Source organism: Zeus faber (assembly GCF_960531495.2).
Source record: "Zeus faber genome assembly, chromosome: 14".
Taxonomy (NCBI): Eukaryota; Metazoa; Chordata; class Actinopteri; order Zeiformes; family Zeidae; genus Zeus; species Zeus faber.
This window is the reverse complement of record NC_137200.1, coordinates 15,817,696-15,838,795: the sequence shown is the minus strand read 5'-3', so window position 1 is coordinate 15,838,795 and position 21,100 is coordinate 15,817,696. Positions and strand designations below refer to the sequence as shown.

Genomic DNA, 21,100 nt, shown 5'->3' with positions numbered 1-21,100 from the left:
AAGTTAAAGCACCGTGCAGTCAAAATGTCTTTGGTTCGTTCGCTGTGTATCTTCTGCAGCTTGATTTTCTGATGTGTTTGAGATATCACTTCCGGCCCGCCCAAGGTTTCCTGTCACCAGTCACACCCAAACCAAATGATTCTGTTCCCCAAACGTCTGAGGCCGAAGAAGAATGTGCTCCGTTTAATTGATATGGTTAGATAGTGCAGATTTTAAGTGTGTCTTAAAAGCCCCATTTCTGTAATTACCACGTTGACATACTTGCTTTTAGGTTTGTATTTTTGTGTTTGAAGGAAACACTCACAATTCACAGCCACAATTTCATGCGTTCATTGTATTGCAAAAAAAAAGTGTTTATTTTTTATGAAACAAATACCCTTTGTGGTATGGATATTGCATTTATTCATGTTGAATGTATACAACTAAATACAGAAAATATTTTTGCCGTTGCCTGAGTGTGAGCTCCCCAAACACTTTAAGAAGGGGCCAGGGATTACGTCAATGGTACTGACTTCTCAAGTGCATCAGCTCCTCGCCCCGCCCCCACTAAGTACTTCTAAGTAAGAATGATTTAATACTTATACGTCTAAGCCCATGCCCTCAATTCCCGTCTGTCCTCAGCTTTATTGCTTTTAATTTTTTTTGTGGTTTTCTTTGTTTGTTTTTGTCTGGAGGACGGTTACGGGTTGTCATTTAAAAATTTTTTTTTTTTTTAATTCTGCGAGCGACATCTGTCGACGGGACTAGAATCAAGCTGTGGGAGCTGATAGCGTGGGCAACACTTGTTACGGCTAATCACGATGCAGGGTCGTGCGTGGCGTCGCCGTGCTTCGCCGTGGATTGTGTATGATTGGAATTGCTGTTGCGCGGCTTGTGTAGGTCGATCAAGCCGAGTCTTCTGTCCGGGGCAAAAGAGAGCAGGGAGAGGTTTCAACATCAGCAGGCTGCAGAAACGCATGAGTTCAACAGAAGAGGAAGCGCGGCGAGCAGAGCCGACCGACTGTCCAGACATGCCACTCGATAAACCTCTGCAGGCTCCGCTGGCTGTAAATAGTCATTACACAGCCTATTGTCAATGCCTTAATGAACGCAAGCCAAACAAGCAACCTAAAATTAGTGGCTGGGTGTGATTCTGCTGGGAACTTTGGCCCAAATTTAGCAGGAAATGCCGTTATTGTGATTCGGGGCCGTCCCATCCCAAAGAACTCTGGGTTTTATTTGGGTGCTCCAGGGAGTAGATATAATGCCTCGTGTAACCATTGTTGGCCTTGAAACACCAAAAGTAAACTTCAATTGGAAATAACTCCGTTGACGCGACACTTACGCTAAACAATTAACCAAACCGCTCGCCATCGAGAGGTTCTTATCATGGCATGCAGACGTCAATCCGTCATTTGGGCTGAAACATTGGGGTTGTGAGTGGGGGAGAGAAAGAGCAAGATGAAGACTGGGAAAGAGAGACCGAAGAGGAAGGGAGAGAGAAAATGAAGATGAAGAGAAAGGTGGACTAGGTAAGAGAAAAGGAGGGAAACTGTGTGCCTGTGCCTTTAAGAGAGTCCATAGGCCCGGGCCGAGCGTTGGGAAAGTCCACTGGTGCCTTTCTCATGACCCCTCAGGGGGCCTGCTCATTCTGGGACCACGGATAGGAACCGGACATCCCAGGAAACCCAGAGAAGACATCTACAAAACTCCTCAGAGCACGCCACGACTGGCACAGACCATATTTTCTCTTTCTCTCAGCAGAATGTTACACCAAATATGTTATTCCAGAAATATGTTATTCCAGTCTTTAATGAAGGAATACTGTAGTTGACAGCCTTACACTGATCGTTGTTGGGTTCAAACTTCAATCTTCAATCTCCGATCTACCAAAGTCAGAATTACTCTTTGATTGATGGAAAAGCGAGCCGACAAGAACTCGGCACCCTGCATGATTGAGGGCTGTAAACTAGACTTTATTAGGCTGATAACACAACGACACGGGGAGCTACGGTTCAGGTCTGTCAGTTTCAGGTTTTGGTATAACGGAGGTGACTACATCAAACGAAAAACCATTTCATTCCCTACAGGACGACACACGAAAATCTAAAGCTATTTCCTCTCTCTGTCTTCCCCCCACCATGAGGTTAAAGCTAGGTTGTTTCTTGGCAGAACAGAATGCCCGTAGGTGGCAACGCATGGGATTACGGAAGGCGACAGTGTACTTGCGTGGGCCAGCGATTGGACGGCAAACTGGCTCGCCCGCAGAGAAAAAAGTGAGCTGTTGTATTTCTGCATCATTACACATACACTGATAAATCCCTCAATCTCAAATCAAAACTGCACCAGTTGCCAGGGACAGATGCATGAGACCGTTGACTTCAAGCCGCTGTAATCCTGGCTCAGAGCAATGAGAGGCTTTGGCCGCACATCCAGTTGGTATTATTCTAAGGAATAGGCAATTAGAGATGAGGCCAGAGTTGCTGTTGCAGTTGCTGGTCCTCCCTTTGGCATGGTTAGGTGGGTGATATTTTGGGTAGACAGGGGAATAAAGGAGGGGGGGAACAGGGAATAACAATAACTATATATATATATATAGTACTGTATATCTCCATAGTCACTTTATTCACATGCACTTTATTGCACATATCTGTATATATCCCATATCCCAACACTCTATTCCCTTCACTTTTATTTTGTACCCCCCACCTTGTATTTTCTTTGAGTCTTATTTTATTCTTATTTTATTTATATTATTCTATTCACTAACTGCATTACGTTTAAGGTATCAGTTAGTTTCAGTTAGTTAGCTAGGTAGGAATTAGGTTAGCTATTATGTTCGGTTTAGTAACTATTGCATAACTAGTGCATAATCTCCGGGTGCCTTGCAAAGACATTTAACGGCATAATATGTATGAACATATGTATACGTATGTGACAAATAAACCTCTTGAATCTTGAATATATATATATATATATATATATATATATACATACAGTGTATATACTGTAAACAGATTGTAGTGGCAGTGTTAAAATAATACAAGAGTCTAAAAAAGCTAATAGCCCTTCCTCAGTCACTATTCTAAATCACTAAGAATTCAGCCGGGAAAATCAGTGGTGGCAGTAAAGCTCTCTCCTCCTTCGTCCCAATGGAGCCTTTGAAGCCTGAATGGATTGACCTTGTTAAATAAGTAAAGCCCATTGTAGGGCTCACGTGGAAAACAAATGAAGATGTTCGTTTTGTCAGATGGTATGTCCAGAAGGGAAGTGCAATTGTATGGTGGCTGGAAAGATGAGGCTTACACAGCTCTGGCATGAACAACGGGCTTTGATAAAGGTCCTGCAGCTTCAAGCTTATCAGGTGTACACACGTACATGTGCACCAAAACTAATTGTTTTCCTGTTCAGGAGAAATGATCAAAAATGAGGGAAAAAAAAGCAAACAAACTAAATCCAATATGAGCACTCGAAGATGGACGAGCTTCAACGAGGGGAGAGGCGCGAGTGAAATAACCCAGTTAATAATCACAGCAACTCACTAATGAGATTCTAGAAAAGCCACTTCCAAAGGACAAGTGAGAGGGAAGGAATTCACTTAAGAAATGAGAATACGTTCCATAATTATCTGCTTAGCTCACTGAGTCGAGCTTAATGCAATCAAATGAGTTGGAACAGGAGAATTTACTTAGACAACCTTAATTAGGTTTTCAAGTGTGAGGCGCAATGTCTATTGCCAATGCAAACGATGACTTATTCAAAACAATCATCTAGTATTAGCAAAATAAAGTACAATCAGTAAAACGCAGAGGTTCATGTCCACGTTCAAATCCCAAATGTCAAACTTAAAACGAGATAACATTTGTGTTGGGTGACCTGCCTCTATCCATCCCAATCCTTAAAGTAAAACTGTGAAAAGCTGACGACATTCTAACCAAACCTTCATTGTCCCTGTTGCACAGAAGGTTATACAGAAAAAAATCGAATTACTGGTCTTCAATTTGTATTGGGATTATTCTCCCAACTTTTTGGGGATTGTAATAACATGTTTGGGAGCAGGTGCTCAGATGCACAATAACGTTGCTGGTGCCTTCACAATGGCAGATTGAAGTGGCCAACAGCAAACGTCGCACATCCTCGCATTAGCCGGGAATGGTGCAAACACATTTTGTCTGTAAGTTCTCGGAAGAAAAGAAAGCGCCGTCCCTAACAACGACGTTAGGCTTCATCCATTACTTTTGGAACTTAGGAATTAGACCGCGAACATGTTTGTCACGAGGCCTTGGCTCGCTTGTTGATGTAACCCAACACAACGCGGAAGCCCAAAGAATGTCCAGTTTTCCTGTGGGCCCAGATTGCTATTCACGGCCGTTTCCTCCCCGAGCCCTGACCACCCCGTGCTCCAGGACACACCTGCAGGAGCCTGAGCCTGAGTCAAACGCTGAGGTCACCGTCGACCGCTGTTTAGTGCATTGCATTGTTTAAAACTATAACCGCCCGCTGGCCTCCAACACTCCTATTGATCATTTTGAGCAGCTTGAGGTAAGAACGGGTGAGTGTGCTTCATGGAAATACTCCCTCCGAGGCGCAAGACCGAGCTGCTCATGCGAAAAGAACCAGAGTGAGGTGGCAGTCTGTCAGCACATGTGACTTGTTTAGGCAACAGAGCTGAAATGAGGGAGCCTGGGCTAAAGAAAGGCCAACAAGTGGACTTCCCACTTGTTTTCCCACCGTGTGCCGCCATGGGAAATCGCTCGCTTCAAATTCGATCGTCGTAAGAAAAACTCCATCTTGCCTTGTTTGGTGAGTCCACTTCATTCAAGGACACAATGTGCAAGACAAATAACAAGCACGGAATTGAACTCATTGGTGAAATATCAACTGCAATAGCCCACATTTAACCCGAATGACATTTAGAACGGGATTCACTTTTTTTCCGGAGCCAAACAGCCCATCTTAGAAGCTGATGAAAAGACAAGTCGAAAAAAAATGTGTCAAGACACTTCAAATATAACTACTACTACTACTACTAATAATAATAATAACAATAATAATAAATAGTAATAATTATGGCATGTTTTTTTACTGTAAAGCAACCCGACATGGTGTGGTTGGATTATTTTACTATTCAGTACTATAGAATTCAGTGAATTGTGTATAACCATTGTGTGTAACTGTAAAACAAAACAAAAAAAAAACACAGTGATAAGTATTGCGACACTATTTATATATATATATATATATAAAAAAAAAAAAGAGATTACACCTAAAAAATATTCCGCTTGTGCTGCAAAGCTGCCATATACTGTAGGTGCTTAATGCATCGGCGGCGAGTGAGAGTTGATCCCGCGGTATAGCAGCAGTAAAGGGATTATTCTTCCCTCGAAGACATAATCGTGCGCAACACACTTGTTTCGAAACAACGCGAAAAACAAAACAGGTGTCACATCTTACCGCCCCCCCCCCCCCCCTCCTCCTCAAAGCTACAGGGGCGCGGGTCAGGAGCCACACACACACACACACACACACACACACACACACACACCAATGGATACGTTGTTGGGGGGGGAAAAAAAATCAAATATTTGCCAAAAACAAACAGCACGAAACAAAAGCAAAGGAGAAAGAAAGGGCGTCCGGCACTGACCTGACAGCCCCCAGAGCAAGCCGAGGGACAGCGCCGCGGTCACCCTCACTGAAGTGTCCACCTCCATGGTCCGCTCCGCACTGCCTGGCCGCGCGCACTGACGACGCGCTTTTATAGGTGCGAGGTGGCCGCCACTGGTGCGCGCTCCCGGGAGTCTTTCCAACTCAGTCTTTATTATTAATATTAATTATTATTATTATTATTATTATTATTATTATTATTATTATTATTATTATTATTATTATTATTATTATTATTATTATTTATCTGTTGAATCCCCCCCCCCGTGCCTGAAGGTAAGGTAAGGCAAGTCTGTTATCTCTAATCTCTAATCCTCCTCCTCCTCCTCTTCTTCTTCGTTTCCTTCGGTTGGTTTGTTGTTCTTGTTTCCTGTGAAGTTGACCGGACCGCCGCCCCGGCGCGCGTGCGGCTCCGCGTGCCCTCCGGCGCCTCGGACACCGACCGGGGCTCCCGCGCGCGCCCCCCGCGGTTCCTCGCGCGCCCGCCCCGGCCCCGCCGCGTCGGAGGCTCCGCGCGCCGACCGCCAGTTGTCGCCCCGTATCCTTTTCACGGAGAGGGAGGGGGGGGGGGGGGGGGGGGGGAGAAAGGGGGAGGGAGGGAGAAAGGGGGAGGGGGAGAGAGAGGACAGATAGGAAACAGCAGAGAGGTAAGGGGAGAGAGGGGGGAGGAAGAGAGAGAGGACAGGTAGTTTACAATATAGAGACAGAAAGTGGGTGAGAGGGGGGAGGAAGAGAGGGGGGGCAAAGAGAGAGAGAGAGAGAGAGAGAGAGAGAGGGCAGGTAGTAAACGGCGGAGAGCGATCGGAGAGAGAGAGGGGACGGGGGGAGAGAGGAAGAGGGGGGTGGTAAATAGAGAGGGAGAAGGGGAGAGGAAGAGGGAAAGGGAGAGAGAAAGGGAGAGGGGAGGGAGGGAGAGAGGGACAGAGGGGGGGGGGGGGACAGATAGTAAACAGCAGAGAGGTAAGGGGAGAGAGGGGGGAGGAAGAGAGAGAGGACAGGTAGTTTACAATATAGAGACAGAAAGTGGGTGAGAGGGGGGAGGAAGAGAGGGGGGCAAAGAGAGAGAGAGAGAGGGCAGGTAGTTTACAATATAGAGACAGAGAGTGGGTGAGAGGGGGGAGGAAGAGAGGGGGGCAAAGAGAGAGAGAGAGAGAGGGCAGGTAGTTTACAATATAGAGACAGAAAGTGGGTGAGAGGGGGGAGGAAGAGAGGGGGGCAGAGAGAGAGAGAGAGAGAGAGAGAGGGCAGGTAGTTTACAATATAGAGACAGAAAGTGGGTGAGAGGGGGGAGGAAGAGAGGGGGGCAAAGAGAGAGAGAGAGAGAGGGCAGGTAGTAAACGGCGGAGAGCGATCGGAGAGAGAGAGGGGACGGGGGGAGAGAGGAAGAGGGGGGTGGTAAATAGCAGAGAGGGAGAAGGGGAGAGGAAGAGGGAAAGAGAGAGAGAAAGGGAGAGGGGAGGGAGGGAGAGAGGGACAGGGGGGGGGGAGGACAGATAGTAAACAGTAGAGAGGTAAGGGGAGAGAGGGGGGAGGAAGAGAGAGAGGACAGGTAGTTTACAATATAGAGACAGAAAGTGGGTGAGAGGGGGGAGGAAGAGAGGGGGGCAGAGAGAGAGAGAGAGAGAGGGCAGGTAGTTTACAATATAGAGACAGAAAGTGGGTGAGAGGGGGGAGGAAGAGAGGGGGGCAAAGAGAGAGAGAGAGAGAGAGGGCAGGTAGTAAACGGCGGAGAGCGATCGGAGAGAGAGAGGGGACGGGGGGAGAGAGGAAGAGGGGGGTGGTAAATAGTAGAGAGGAAGAGGGAGAGAGAGAGAGAAAGGGAGAGGGGAGGGAGGGAGAGAGGGACAGGGGGGGGGGACAGATAGTAAACAGTAGAGAGGTAAGGGGAGAGAGGGATCGGAGAGACAGAGGAAGAGGGGGGGAGGTGGTAAATAGTAGAGAGGGAGAGGGGGAGAGGAAGAAGGAGAGAGAGAGAGAGAGACAGGGAGAGAGAGAGAGAAAGGGGGAGCGGAGGGAGGGACAGAGGGGGAGGGAGAGGACAGTAAACAGTAGGAAACAGTAGAGAGGTAAGGGGAGAGAGGGGGAGGAAGAGAGGGGGGCAAAGAGAGAGAGAGAGAGAGAGGGCAGGTAGTAAACGGCGGAGAGTGATCGGAGAGAGAGAGGGGACGGGGGGAGAGAGGAAGAGGGGGGTGGTAAATAGTAGAGAGGAAGAGGGAGAGAGAGAGAGAAAGGGAGAGGGGAGGGAGGGAGAGAGGGACAGGGGGGGGGGGACAGATAGTAAACAGTAGAGAGGTAAGGGGAGAGAGGGATCGGAGAGACAGAGGAAGAGGGGGGGAGGTGGTAAATAGTAGAGAGGGAGAGGGGGAGAGGAAGAAGGAGAGAGAGAGAGAGAGACAGGGAGAGAGAGAGAGAAAGGGGGAGCGGAGGGAGGGACAGAGGGGGAGGGAGAGGACAGTAAACAGTAGGAAACAGTAGAGAGGTAAGGGGAGAGAGGGGGAGGAAGAGAGAGAGGACAGGTAGCTTACAATATAGAGACAGAAAGTGGGTGAGAGGGGGGAGGAAGGGAGGGGGCAGAGAGAGAGAGAGAAAGAGAGAGAGAGAGAGAGAAGGCAGGTAGTAAACGGTGGAGAGCGATCGGAGAGAGAGAGGGGACGGGGAGAGAGAGGAAGAGGGGGGTGGTAAATAGTAGAGAGGGAGAAGGGGAGAGGAAGAGGGAGAGAGAGAGAAAGGGGGAGGGGAGGGAGGGAGAGAGGGACAGAGGGGGAGGGGGGGAGGGAGAAAGGGTGAGGGGAGGACAGGAGAGGGAGAGAGAGGACAGATAGGAAACAGCAGAGAGGTGAGGGGAGAGAGGGGGGAGGCGGTAAATAGTAGAGAGGGAGAAGGGGAGAGGCAGAGGGAGAGAGAGAGAGAAAGGGGTAGCGGAGGGAGGGACAGAGGGGGAGGGAGAGGACAGATAGGAAACAGTAGAGAGGAAATGGTAGAGAGGGGGAGGAAGAGAGAGAGGACAGGTAGCTTACAATATAGAGACAGAAAGTGGGTGAGAGGGGGGAGGAAGAGAGGGGGGCAGAGAGAGAGAGAGAGAGAGAGAGAGAGAGGGCAGGTAGTAAACGGCGGAGAGCGATCGGAGAGAGAGAGGGGACGGGAGAGAGGAAGAGGGGGATGGTAAATAGTAGAGAGGGAGAAGGGGAGAGGAAGAAGGAGAGAGAGAGAGAGACAGGGAGAGAGAGAGAGAAAGGGGGAGCGGAGGGAGGGACAGAGGGGGAGGGAGAGGACAGTAAACAGTAGGAAACAGTAGAGAGGTAAGGGGAGAGAGGGGGAGGAAGAGAGAAAGGACAGGTAGCTTACAATATAGAGACAGAAAGTGGGTGGGGGGGGGAGAAAGAGAGGGGGGCAAAGAGAGAGAGAGAGAGAGAGAGAGGGCAGGTAGTAAACGGCGGAGAGCGGAGGGAGGGACAGATAGTAAACAGTAGAGAGGTAAGGGGAGAGAGGGGGAGGAAGAGAGAGAGGACAGGTAGTTTACAATATAGAGACAGAAAGTGGGCGAGAGGGGGGAGGAAGAGAGGGGGGCAGAGAGAGAGAGAGAGAGGGCAGGTAGTATACGGTGGAGAGGGATCGGAGAGAGAGAGGAAGAGGGGGGGAGGTGGTAAATAGTAGAGCGGGAGAAGGGGAGAGGAAGAGGGAGAGCGACAGGGAGAGAGAGAGAAAGGGGGAGCGGAGGGAGGGACAGAGGGGGAGGAAGAGGAGAGATAGGAAACAGTAGAGAGGTGAGGGGAGAGAGAGGGGAGGGAGAGAGAGGAGAGGTAGTTTACACTATAGAGAGAGAAAATGGGTGAGAGGGGGGAGGAAGAGAGGGGGGCAAAGAGAGAGAGAGAGAGAGAGGGCAGGTAGTATACGATGGAGAGGGATCGGAGAGAGAGAGGAACGGGGGGGAGGTGGAGAAGGGGAGAGGAAGAGGGGGAGAGACGGGGAGAGAGAGAGAAAGGGGGAGCGGAGGGAGGGACAGAGGGGGAGGGAGAGGACAGATAGGAAACAGTAGAGAGGTAGAAGGGGAGAGGAAGAGGGAGAGAGAGAGAAAGGGGGAGGGAAGGGAGGGAGAGAGGGACAGAGGGGGAGGGGGGAGGGAGAGAGAGAGAGAGGACAGATAGTAAACAGTAGAGAGGAAAGGGGAGCGAGGGGGAGGAAGAGAGAGAGAGGACAGGTAGTTTACACTGTAGAGAGAGAAAATGGGTGAGAGGGGGGAGGAAGAGAGGGGGGCAAAGAGAGAGAGAGAGAGAGAGAGAGGGCAGGTAGTAAACAGTGGAGAGGGATCGGAGAGAGAGAGGAAGGGGGGGGAGGTGGTAAATAGTAGAGAGGGAGAAGGGGAGAGGAAGAGAAAGAGAGAGACAGGGAGAGAGGGAGGGGGGGGGGCAAGAGATAGAGGGAGGGGGGAGAGAGAGTAGAGCGAGAGAGCGGGAGGGAGAGTAGAAGGAAAGGGAGGGGGGGAGGGAGAGAGAGGACAGGTGGGAAAGAGTAGAGAGGGAATAGAGGGGGGGAGAGAGGGGGACAAAGAGAGAGAGGGCGAGGGGGGACAGGTAGTAAATAGTAGAGAGAGAGAGAGAGAGAGAGAGAAGGGGAGAGGGGGACAGAGAGAGAGAGAGAGAGAGAGAGAGAGAGAGAGAGAGAGAGGGGACAAGGGGGGAAAGGTAGTGAATAGTAGAGAGAAGGGGAGAGGGGGGGAGGACGAGGGAGAGAGAGGGGGAGAGAAAAAGAGAGCAAAGCAAAGCTGCGTTTTATGCACAATCCGAGTGGGAGAAGAAAACAGATTCCTGCTCTTAGAACTTCTCAGTTCTGCACCAATTGAATGTATTTCAGCCTTATGGGAAGCCCCCCACCCCACCCCACCCCACCATGTCATGTCTCCCAGGTTGCCGCAGCAACAGAGGCGAGGCTCCCTTTCCCTCACGGGGGGACGAACCGAGGTTGTTACTGTGATTACGTCGGAGGGGAGCGAGGCCCGACCCTTGCCGGGCCGGAGCTTCCTGCCGCGCCGCTGCGGATCGCAGCCGGGGGGGGCCCTTCAGCGAGCGGGCGTCCGCCGCGTCGGGAGGAGGCGAGCGGGGAGCTGTCAACTCGCCTCGCCTCTCTCCCCCCGCAGAGCCGCGACGCAGAGGCGCGTGAGCGCTCGGCCGCCAACAACATCGGGCGCCCCGGCCGCAGAACGCGCGGCCCGTTCCGTTGTTGGTTGTTTTTTTATCATCATCACCGCGTACACTCGGAGGCGGTGTTTCCCCCCCCCCCAACCTTTTTTTTTTTTCATAATTCTTACAACGAAATAATCCCACGGCGACACCGCTGCGGTTTTGAACACCGGAGACGTCAGAAACATGTGGAAGTGTGCTTATTATTATCATCATGGCCCCCCGCGGACACGCGAACGGTACGTTCTTCACATCGTTCTACAAATCGACTCGGGCGGCTGGGAGTCTCTCCGGCAAAAGAGTGAATCTTCGACTCACGAAACGGCGGCGGCGGCGGCAGAAGTTGTACTTGGGCGGGGGTAAGAGAGGGACGGGGAACGTACGACGTACTGTACTGTCGAGAACGCGCTGGGCCTTTTTTGTACCATAAGGAAACGGAGTAAAATAAAATAACCTACCTCCAAAATAGTAGTGCCCGGGGCAGGGTCGATACCATCAGAGCCATCGGGGCGAGCCGCAATTCTTTGAAATGATATAGTTATGTTTAAGATGATATATTGAGGGGGACAACTCTGTTTTTCCTAGCAAGGGGGGGGGGGGGTCCGGACCACCCCGTCGGTGCTTATCGGCGGAAGAACCCGTGTCAGACTTCCTACAACTTGTTTTTAACAGTGCGGTTTTAATCGGAAGACAAATCAAACACACACAAGCAGCGTAAAATCTGTTTTTTTTATTTATTTATTTTCTTCCATCATTTTTCATATTTTCTGTAACAAAATGTACTTTGATCGAACTCGGCTGGGGGGGCCTGAGTGCCAGGCAGGTAAATAACTACTGAACTAAATTTAAAAAATCCACGAGGAAAAAAAAATAAAAAATGAAGGTCAAGGAATTTGGCACATTTCATATTGAATGCGACCGGTTTACTCTTTAAGTTCCACCAAAAAAAAAAACCCAAACTAGTCACTCGTGTAAATCACTAAATCACTAGTGTAGTCGTCATTTTCAGAACGATGAACACGGAGCTGCTATTCTGATGAACGGAGTTTGTGTCGGCCTCGCAATTTGGATCTTGCAACACGAGAGCTCATTTCCATCCTTGACAACGTGCCCGGTTGATTCCGAAGGAGCGGGGTCAACGAAAAGCGACGTCATTCCGTTCAAGCTCAATCGCAGCAACAAAAATGTGACATCACGGTCCACAGAGGTCAGGGTTTTTCCTAAAACCAAGGGAAGCTGGCACAAGCGGAAACTGTTTCCGTGGTTACATTCAGCCGATTCTGGAATTTCAAAGGTTCCTCCGTATTTTTGAATGGATAAATATGATTTATTTGTACATTTAAGGTCCAGTCCCAAGCAGCCGGAAACATAACCTCATATTGTATGTGTGTGTGTGTATATATATATATATTATATTATATTGTCTTTTGCGGGTTGTTTACCGCTTTATTTTAAGCTACACATGTTCTTTGGTTCCTTTATATTAATAAGCAATTTTGTAAGAAGCTTATTAGATCTTCATTCATGAATGCGTTTTCCACACACTATGACACATTCACCTCATTTGTTTTTCCTTAACCAAGTTAGCGCCGACTCAGTCTTTAAGGCCAGATCAATGGATTTCATTCACATGACACAATGTAATTGCGTCTCCGACGTCGGTTTATACATTTAGGACTCCTGGAAGACAGAAGTGAAGTTCGGGGGAAGTGTTGTGGATTTACTCACCTTTACGTGAGGTTTCAAAGGATACTGCTCCTCCTTTACATCGTTGCATGTGAATCAAATCCATGTAACAAGCGTTCGTTGCGCTGGCTCCACACCGGGAAGCATTCAAAACAGCAGGCACTGCCTTCGACAAAATAAAGGAAATAAAAACCCTTTGGAAATGGTGTGTGGAATATATGAATATTTATGATAAAATAATCAAAAAAACCCATGCCACAAGGTCAACGTAATAAATGTAGCACGTACACTGAACGGCAATATTTTTTAATATTTCGAAGCATTGGTGGCGAGTGCATTTCGGTCGTTCGGCTCAACATTTAAAGTTTTGCGTATCGTACAAGCTACGACAGCGTGGAGATCTTTTAATGAGATTGTCCATGTTCGGAGTTATCAATGCACACATTCTGTATTTCTCCTTCCTTATCAGATATTTTTTGTCAAGATGTTATTATTGGGGTTTGAACACATCAGTCCAGTGTTATTATTATTATTATTATTATTATTATTACCCAATGCTCTTAGTCAAGCCATGCTTGCAGAACCCCAAAAGCACATCATTTCTTCTGGACTATGCTCAGCAATAGTAATCTACCGCTATCTTGTGGCCGCACTGTGAATTACATCTTTCCTTTCGGCATTTTTATTAATCTATCTTATCTATTTAAAGAATACAACTGTAATTGTGTGTGTGTGTGTGTGTGTGTCGCATTCCTCGGCCTTAGCGATGGCCGGAACGAGTGTAAACACACAGCTCACCTACAAACCTAATATCCATTCAATATGGGAAGCATAAACATGTGAAGGGAAGTGTGTGTGTGTGTGTGTGTAACCTGTTGATAATAGCACGCTCATCCCAGCAGTAGTACCACACCATCTGCGATTCAAACCGCCCCACCCTCAAAGTCCACGTCTCCGGAATGAACACAGTGAAGCAGTTATCCGTGAGCTGCAAATGAGAGCGATCGCCCCATTTATTGTTTTTCAAAACATGTAAACATACAAGAAAGACTGTGACCTTGTAACAGTTACCTACAAGACATGGTGTCAATCAATAAAATAAATGTATATACACGCGCGCGCGCACACACACACACACACACACACACACACACACACACACACACACACACACACACACACACACACACACACACACACACACACACACACACACACACACACACACACACACTAATGCTGTAAGTTTGCAAAAGCTGGAATGCTTGATAACATCAATATTCTTAAATATATATTATATAGATATATAATGTAGATTTCTTATACATAGATTGAATATGGACTCATTCAAGGTTCTTAAATAACTCAGCCACACATTCCTTTTTCCTGGCACATTGCACATAATCTCAGAATTTGTCTTCTTAAGGTACCAGGTTGGAATACCAGCCGGTTTAGCTCTTGAGTTAAAGAGTGGGAGTCTGTGATGTCACAAGTTTCCAGACCCTGGATCGGTGATCTAAGGCCTTGCTGATCACAGCACGCAACCCACATCGTTACTGACGCAACCGGCCAATTGGGAACATTTAGAAATGCTTTGTGTTATGAAGAATACGTGACGAACAATCAGATTTCAGAGAGGTTTTTTGTTTGTTTGTTTGGTTTTTTTTTGGACCAGGCAGCAGCAGGCCGCCCCCTTAATGTCTTTAATATTCATCCGAGACACTAAAGTCATTAAAGCTTTATTGGGCGCGCCCCCCCCCCCCCCCCCCAAAAGGTTTGGATCTTTTTTCTGTAAATTCAGCAAAAGTGATCCCAATGTTGGGAGACCATAATTGGGGGAGGTAAGACGACCGATCACATGGTGGCAATGTGAAGAAGCACACCTGACGCTGTCAATCACTGGTGTGTATGTCAGAATTTGAGTCGTTTTCATGTTTTTTTTTTTACTTTCCTAGTGTAGCTCTAAGTCCAATGATGGATGGAATCGATGAGTGGCGCCTCTCTGGCCCCTACAATCCCATCGGGCAGCCTTAGGCAGATTAGTTCTAACGTGCAAAACGCAATAATTAGTCAATTGTAAAAGATGCTTTGTGAGTATAGACCCTGACCTTGTGAGTCAAAAGTAAAGGCAGTTTTAAAAAGGAACACACGCTGCGGCTTGCTACATCCTAAAGAGGTAGACAGATGCTTTTCTCACACTGGTCACCTGATCCATCCCACCCGCCCCGATGAGGCCATGTTTGTCCGTGCCAAACCCTTAGTGCACATATCGTCTGAGATAACGCGGAACTCTGTACACATTCTCGAATGTGAGCCGCCGTCGCCGTGAGACTTGAAGCCAGTGTCCTCATGTGTTTCTAGAATGGATTCACTGCGTTGTGCATTTCTTATTTTTCCGTCTTGACAAGGTTCTGATCGACAGAGTATGAAAAAGGGTGGTGAAAGGCTGAAAAGACCGCAAATAGGACAGTTTGGCATATCTCGATTGCCATGTAACAGACTAGATTGGTCACCGTTCATGTTCCAGTGGCGGCCGTCGCTTTACCAACTTATGATCTAATCGAGTACTGAGCAGCGGTTACAAGGTCTCTTTGCTGTTGTACTTTAAAGAGTAGCCGACGGCAATTTCTAGACACTCCACCAGGGAGCCTGCCGAGAGGAAGTCCAGCTCCACGTCTATGAACTTAACGTAAACAGCCAAACGCTGGGGAGGGCTTTCGTCCATGTCCCCGCCCCCCGCCTGGCAGTTCTCCTGCAGGAAACGCGTCACGGCCGAGGGCTTGCCGTGCGCGAGGTGCTTGCCGGGGCCCTGGAAGTGGAGCAGCAGACTCTGCTGCAGGGTCCTGTCCTCTGCTATGCCCAGGAAGCAGTAGGTGATCTGAGCCCCGGTCGCGCCTCCGGCCCCCGACGGCGAGCCGCCGCCCCAGAGCGACTCCGCCTCCGCCGTCTCGTAGCCGATGGCGTACAGTCCGTGGGTCTTGGGGACGTCGCCCGGGAGCAGGTAATGTGAAGCGCCCGTCGCCGAGCTCGCCGCCCTGGACTGGTTGACGGGGATCCAGTCCACCTCCATGTGCAGCTCCAGGCAGCGCGCCTCGCTGATGGTGATGTCCAGGAACTTGTAGTAGATGTTCTTCCAGTTCATCTTCTGCACTTTGGTCATGATGACGCGGCCCTCCGGCTTCTCTGGGTTGAAGTACTCGCGGAGCCGCTTGCCCAGCGGCACCTGCGAGCTGATCTCGGCGTAGTGGTAGCGGATGTCCTCGCGCCAACGCGTGTTGTAGCCCACGCCAAAGATGGCCAGTTTGTTGGAGAGGTGCAGCCGCGAGAACTCTGTCCACGTCTGGAAGTGCTCCCACTTGAGCTGCACGGACTCCAGGATGCGCACCACGTTCTGCATGGCGTCCCGCTTCCTGCGGCGGAAGTTTGATAAAAACGAGAAAATGTGAGACAAATACTAAAAATCACACACATCGAGAGCAGCATTTGGCGGGGCATTTCAATGACCCTCTGCAGTAACGACACCAATTGCCTACTTCAGAGAACATTGAACATTCTCTACTTCAGAGAATGTTGATTGATCATTTTAAACCCATATACCTAACAAAGAAGATCTCGGATGCGAGGGGACTTACTGTGCTTTTTGTGCAATTTCCTGAACTTCTTTCATCTGGAGAACTCTGTTTTTAGGCACCTGGATTTCTTCTGGAGGGGAAAAGGGGGAAAAAAAAAAAAAAAAAAAAAAAGCACCAAGAGTTTTGTTCCATAGTTCCTCACATTACTGCTATGCACCAAAATGTGAGGATAACATTTCAGATTAGCGTGATTACATAATGGTGAAAATCCCTGGGGTGTGGGGATGGTGTGGTTTGAGCAGCCACGCCTATCCTGGGTCTGGGTAATTGGGGCACAGGATCAGGGCGGATGTATACCCGTTTCTTGTTACACTAATCAACAGGTTAAAAAAAACCTAAAAACCCCACCCCCAGCCCTTACGTGACATGCTGTCCATCTGCTCCGGGGCTTGTTCCACCTAACCCACCCGCTACAAACTGACTGGCGCGTTTCAACCCCGTGGCCTGTGTCTCTGTGTCGGAGGGCACTGAAAACGCCACTCGGGTTGCGTGTGGCAGGCGAAACGGTGACAGTTGCACCTGAACAGGGACTCTCCTCTGGCCGCAGTTTGGTGTCGGGTATGTGGTGTGGGGATGGTGTGGTTTGAGCAGCTACACCTGTTCTGGATCTAGGCGATCGGGGGCCCAGGATCAGGGTGGATGCATACCTGTTGTTCCTTACACTAATCAATGAGCAACAGGTAAAACCTCCACACACACACACACACACACACACACACACACACACACACACACACACACACACACACACACACACACACACACACACACACACACACACACACACACACACACACACACACACACACACGAGCCCTTGTCAGGACATGTCCACCTGCTCCTGGCTTGTTCCACCTAGCCCACTCTCTACAATAAACTGGTGTGTTTTAACCCCATCATCTGTCTCCGTCAAAGGGAACTGAAAACACCACCCGAGTGGCGTTAGGGTTACTAACCCTAACCCAATGCCAGGCGAAACAGCCACAATCCCTTTGGCGTGAACCACGTTGTAGTCGTATCTTTTTTAATTATTACTTTTTATTATTATTATATCCCATTTATTATGACTTTATCAATACTTCTCACTTAGGTCTGAATTTTATTTATATATTGTTTTTTTATCTGTATGTCTCTTATTTGTGTGGAAAATTCAGCTGTACTGAAAACAAACTATTCAGCAAGACTTCCACAAATGTGTCACTCTCTTCCCGCAAGATAGTGTATTCATAACCATTCAGTTATGAAAGGCATGTAACTTGGGATTTTCCGGGGTTCAACACAAAACTTTTAAAAGTCGTTGCCGAAACTGAAAAATGGTTGCCATTTTTAGTCACCTTATATTTGGAGTAATTAAGTGACTGCATCTTTCCATTTAAAAGTAGCGCTCCACCAGATGAGGTGTGAGCCATGCTCGATATTAATCCTGTCGGTCTACAAAGATAAGAACAGCTTATTGTATTCTAACAGCTATATGTAGACAAATTTTTGTAGTAAAACGACTAAAATGAAAGACATTTCCTTGTATATTTTTATTTTTCGTTTTCTAAGTAGAAAATATAGTTTGTTTGTTTTCCTTTTTTTGGCTAGTTTTAACTAAAATGTTTTTTTCCCCCCTCCCACACAATTTAGTTTTAGTTAACTGTACAGGGATGCAAAGACATGCATGGTGAAAAAGGGTCTGAAATATACTTGTGGGGGTAGCCCACGGTTTTCCAGGTTCCATGAACGCAGTACTTCCGACACACATTAGAGTTCTCAGAGCCCGGGACACACGGCATCGCTTTGGAGCACTTCCAACCGGAGTGGACCTGGACGGTGGCTGCCGTAATATCAGAACGAGTCCACGAGTTAATTAATGGCGTCGTTCTCATGGATGGATAAAAACTGCTTAAATGGGTTGTCTTGCACGTTTTGCGGTCCCTATTTTTTTTTTTTTAATGTAAGAAAGTGTGCAAGCAGAAGCCACGAAATGGTTGGCAATTCACACAATCTGGTTACCGAGGGCAACCGGGTAACCATTGGAGCCCCGTTTACATATACTGAATTCCATATATTTATCTGTTCGATACGATGGGTTAAGAAATGACAGGATAGAAAATGTCACCCAGCAGAAATAGAAGCCCAAAAAAAAAATAATAATAATAATTAAAAAAAAAACTCAGTTAGGAGATGATGGGGAAAAAATACAGTTCTATTATAGCACGTCGTTTCTGAAATAACATAAAATAGGATTTGTTGTTATTCTAAAAAAGGTAATTATATTCAATGGTTTGTCACTATTACACATGGTCTTGAACAGGGGCACACCTTATCAGGAGAAATCGCAGTAGAAGTTGGACGAGAAATAAAGAGCCGTTTACGCACGGATTGGCGTTGCTCGCGTTACGGCAGCTGAGGCCCATACGTATCCGCCCGCTCACCTGCCTCCATGTCTCCCTCCTGGAAGGCGGAGGCCAGCACCTGGTTGCACCAGTCCTCCTGGGAGAAGTCCTCCAGAGTGCTGCCGTCCGACTCCATGTCCTGGTACAGGCCGCTGCTGTTGATCAGCACGGGGGCGCAGCCCTGGGAGTCCCAGCCGCCCTGGCCAAACACCTTCTCCAGCTGCTCGATGGAGTAGCTGCTCTTCCTCTTGCCGATGCCGTGCTCCTTCACGCGGCTGTAGCAGCGACGCAGCGTCTGGGGGGGCGAGGATGAGGACGACGAGCCGTCTATTAACACGCCGGGGCTCAGTGGGATTCTCGATTTCGGACTGGTCGATACCAGCGGTCGGTTATTTCTGAATGACGGCCGCTGTCTGTTAATAATGATCGTTGTCGCGGGCAACCACTTCTCCGCCCGGTTCCACGTCCCTCGCATCACGTCGCCTACATGCTAACGCTAACACTGGCGAGTGGCGCCACCATGTGAGGCTACATGGAAACTACAACGGAAGGCTTGAAGCAATGTTCAGTAAATAGATCGGTGATACGTAGGGCAAATAGTTCACATTGTTGTTTTAGAGTTAGCTTCGTCGCGGTGGACTGATTACTTGTTACAACCAGTAATAAAACTAGGAATACTAGTTATAAAATGATTTATTCTTATTAGTCCTTCTCAATGTATTCTTTTATTTACTAAGTAGCCATGTAATAACTGGTATAATGTGCAGCCATACGTCATTATAGCAAAATAAAACCCCGCAGGGTGATGCTTTGTGTCAGGGTCCTGACCATGTCGGGGTTATTTTGCCGATAACGGGCGGCTGGCTGCACATTCTACCTTGCTACAGAGGCCTTTTCTACTCAACTTCTGCCGCCCAAAGTGCCCCACACGGAAAAAGATGATCAATCACTTACCAAATCAGAGCAACTTCTTTGTTTACTACATGCAGTCAGTGTTTCGTTGTTACATTTTGGAATGTCTATCTGACAGTTTTCTCCTTTGATCATACTATACGAAAAAACAACCAAGGCATCAGGGGGTGAATCAAACACAACCACTTTGCTCCTGCACCTGGCTCCCATTTCTTAAAAATAATTCAATAAAATCAGTCCAGGGCTAAGGCGGTGCACTTCTATCTAAACTTGCAGTCAACGCCCACCGTCTAAACAAAGGCGTATTACCAACAGCAATGAATGAGTATTTACTCTTGGAGCAGACGACAGTTAATGTTGCATTTAGGCCTCGTATCGGAGGCGGAAGATTCGATTTCGCAGGTGCTTTCAGGACATTGGTACAGGCGGAGGAACGGGAGCGCTCTTTGAAACCTGTTGATGGAGCAGCAGAAACGGGAGGGGGGGGGGACTACACCATCACCATCACCGTCACTACATGTGATCCCGGCTTCCATGGATCCGGTGAACGTGGGATCTACCACGTGGAGGTTGTTGTTCAGGTTGGTTTACTGTTTTGGCAACATACGAGAGTTGAGGATCAACATTTGAAAGACTCGATGCAACTGCAGCGCATCATAGGTGAAGTGACACCTGCATTACCTGAGATCAGCAGGTCGGGTCAGGAGAAGAAGATTATTATTATTATTATTATTATTATTATTATTATTATTATTTTCATTATGATTATTCGGTGCTTGGTGGGTCTCAGTCAGTGAATTAACCATTTTGGGATGAATATATGGATGAAAAGGTGAGCGTGTGCAAAGGACAGCAGTGAGGCGCACCGGCTTCTGTTCACCCTGGACGGACGGCTGGATGGACGGCTAGATGGGGCGCGGCTGTCGGTGAGAAAAGAGGTAGAAAAGCCTCCCTCCACCAGGCCGATGGAGGGATCCTCCCCATCTCCACCTTACCTTCATTCTCTCCCGGCACTGGGACGGGGTCCTCTCGTAGCCCAGCTCCGCCAGGGCCCGGGAGACCCGCTCGTACATGGCGGGCCCGGGCGCCTTGCCCGAGAACACGGTGCCGGCCACCTCCAGCTGCTGCATCCGCGCCTCGGCGAGCCGCTCGTTGCCCCACACCGCGATCAGGGCGTTCGTCTCGGACGGCGTCCACGACATCCCCCGGCACGCAGTGAAGCTGCTGGAGGAGGACGAGGCCAAGGGGGCCACGCCGCGGCCCGCGGCCCCGGAGCCCACGTTGAGCGGGGAGAAGCGGTTCGGGGTGGAGGGCCCCGAGTGGTAGTGGTTCCCCCCGTCGCTCAGCTCCTCGGACTCCGGCGACGGAGCCTCCGTTTTGGGGATCTTCAGCGACGTCGATAGCTGGAGCGAGTGCTCAGTGTTACTGGACGCCGCCATCTTGGATCTGTTGCTAGGGAGTAGGTATGCGAGACTCGCGTACGATTCGTGCGTAGCGAATAACTCCTTAAAAATGACTCGGGAATCCGGAGTCACTCCGACAAAAGGGGTCGGATCGTTCGTTTCGTTCGCGACTGGAGGCAGACAGGCACACTGGCATTCACCGAGAAGCTTGATTCGCGGAGGAGGAAAAGCAACACGTCGCAGCGACTTGCAAACGTCAAATA

The 21,100-nt window shown here is 48.7% G+C and overlaps 2 protein-coding genes across 2 annotated transcripts in view; both read right to left on the bottom strand.

Moving 5' to 3' along the window:
- esama (endothelial cell adhesion molecule a) overlaps positions 1-5,855 on the bottom strand; it is a 46,404-nt gene extending 40,549 nt beyond the window's left edge. Inside the window, exon 1 of the mRNA XM_080013134.1 lies at positions 5,627-5,855. Coding sequence (XP_079869260.1) covers positions 5,627-5,693 — 67 coding nt within the window. The 5' untranslated portion in view covers positions 5,694-5,855. The remainder of the gene's footprint in view (positions 1-5,626) is intronic.
- Positions 5,856-14,355: 8,500 nt separating this feature from the next.
- On the bottom strand, positions 14,356-20,873 carry msantd2 (Myb/SANT DNA binding domain containing 2; the record flags this gene model as incomplete). Its single annotated transcript, XM_080014434.1, has 4 exons — positions 14,356-15,919; positions 16,142-16,211; positions 18,562-18,817; positions 20,430-20,873. The coding sequence occupies 4 exons, from the start codon at positions 20,871-20,873 to the stop codon at positions 15,088-15,090; spliced, it is 1,602 nt and encodes a 533-aa protein (XP_079870560.1). The 3' UTR covers positions 14,356-15,087.
- Between the last annotated feature and the right edge of the window lie 227 nt (positions 20,874-21,100).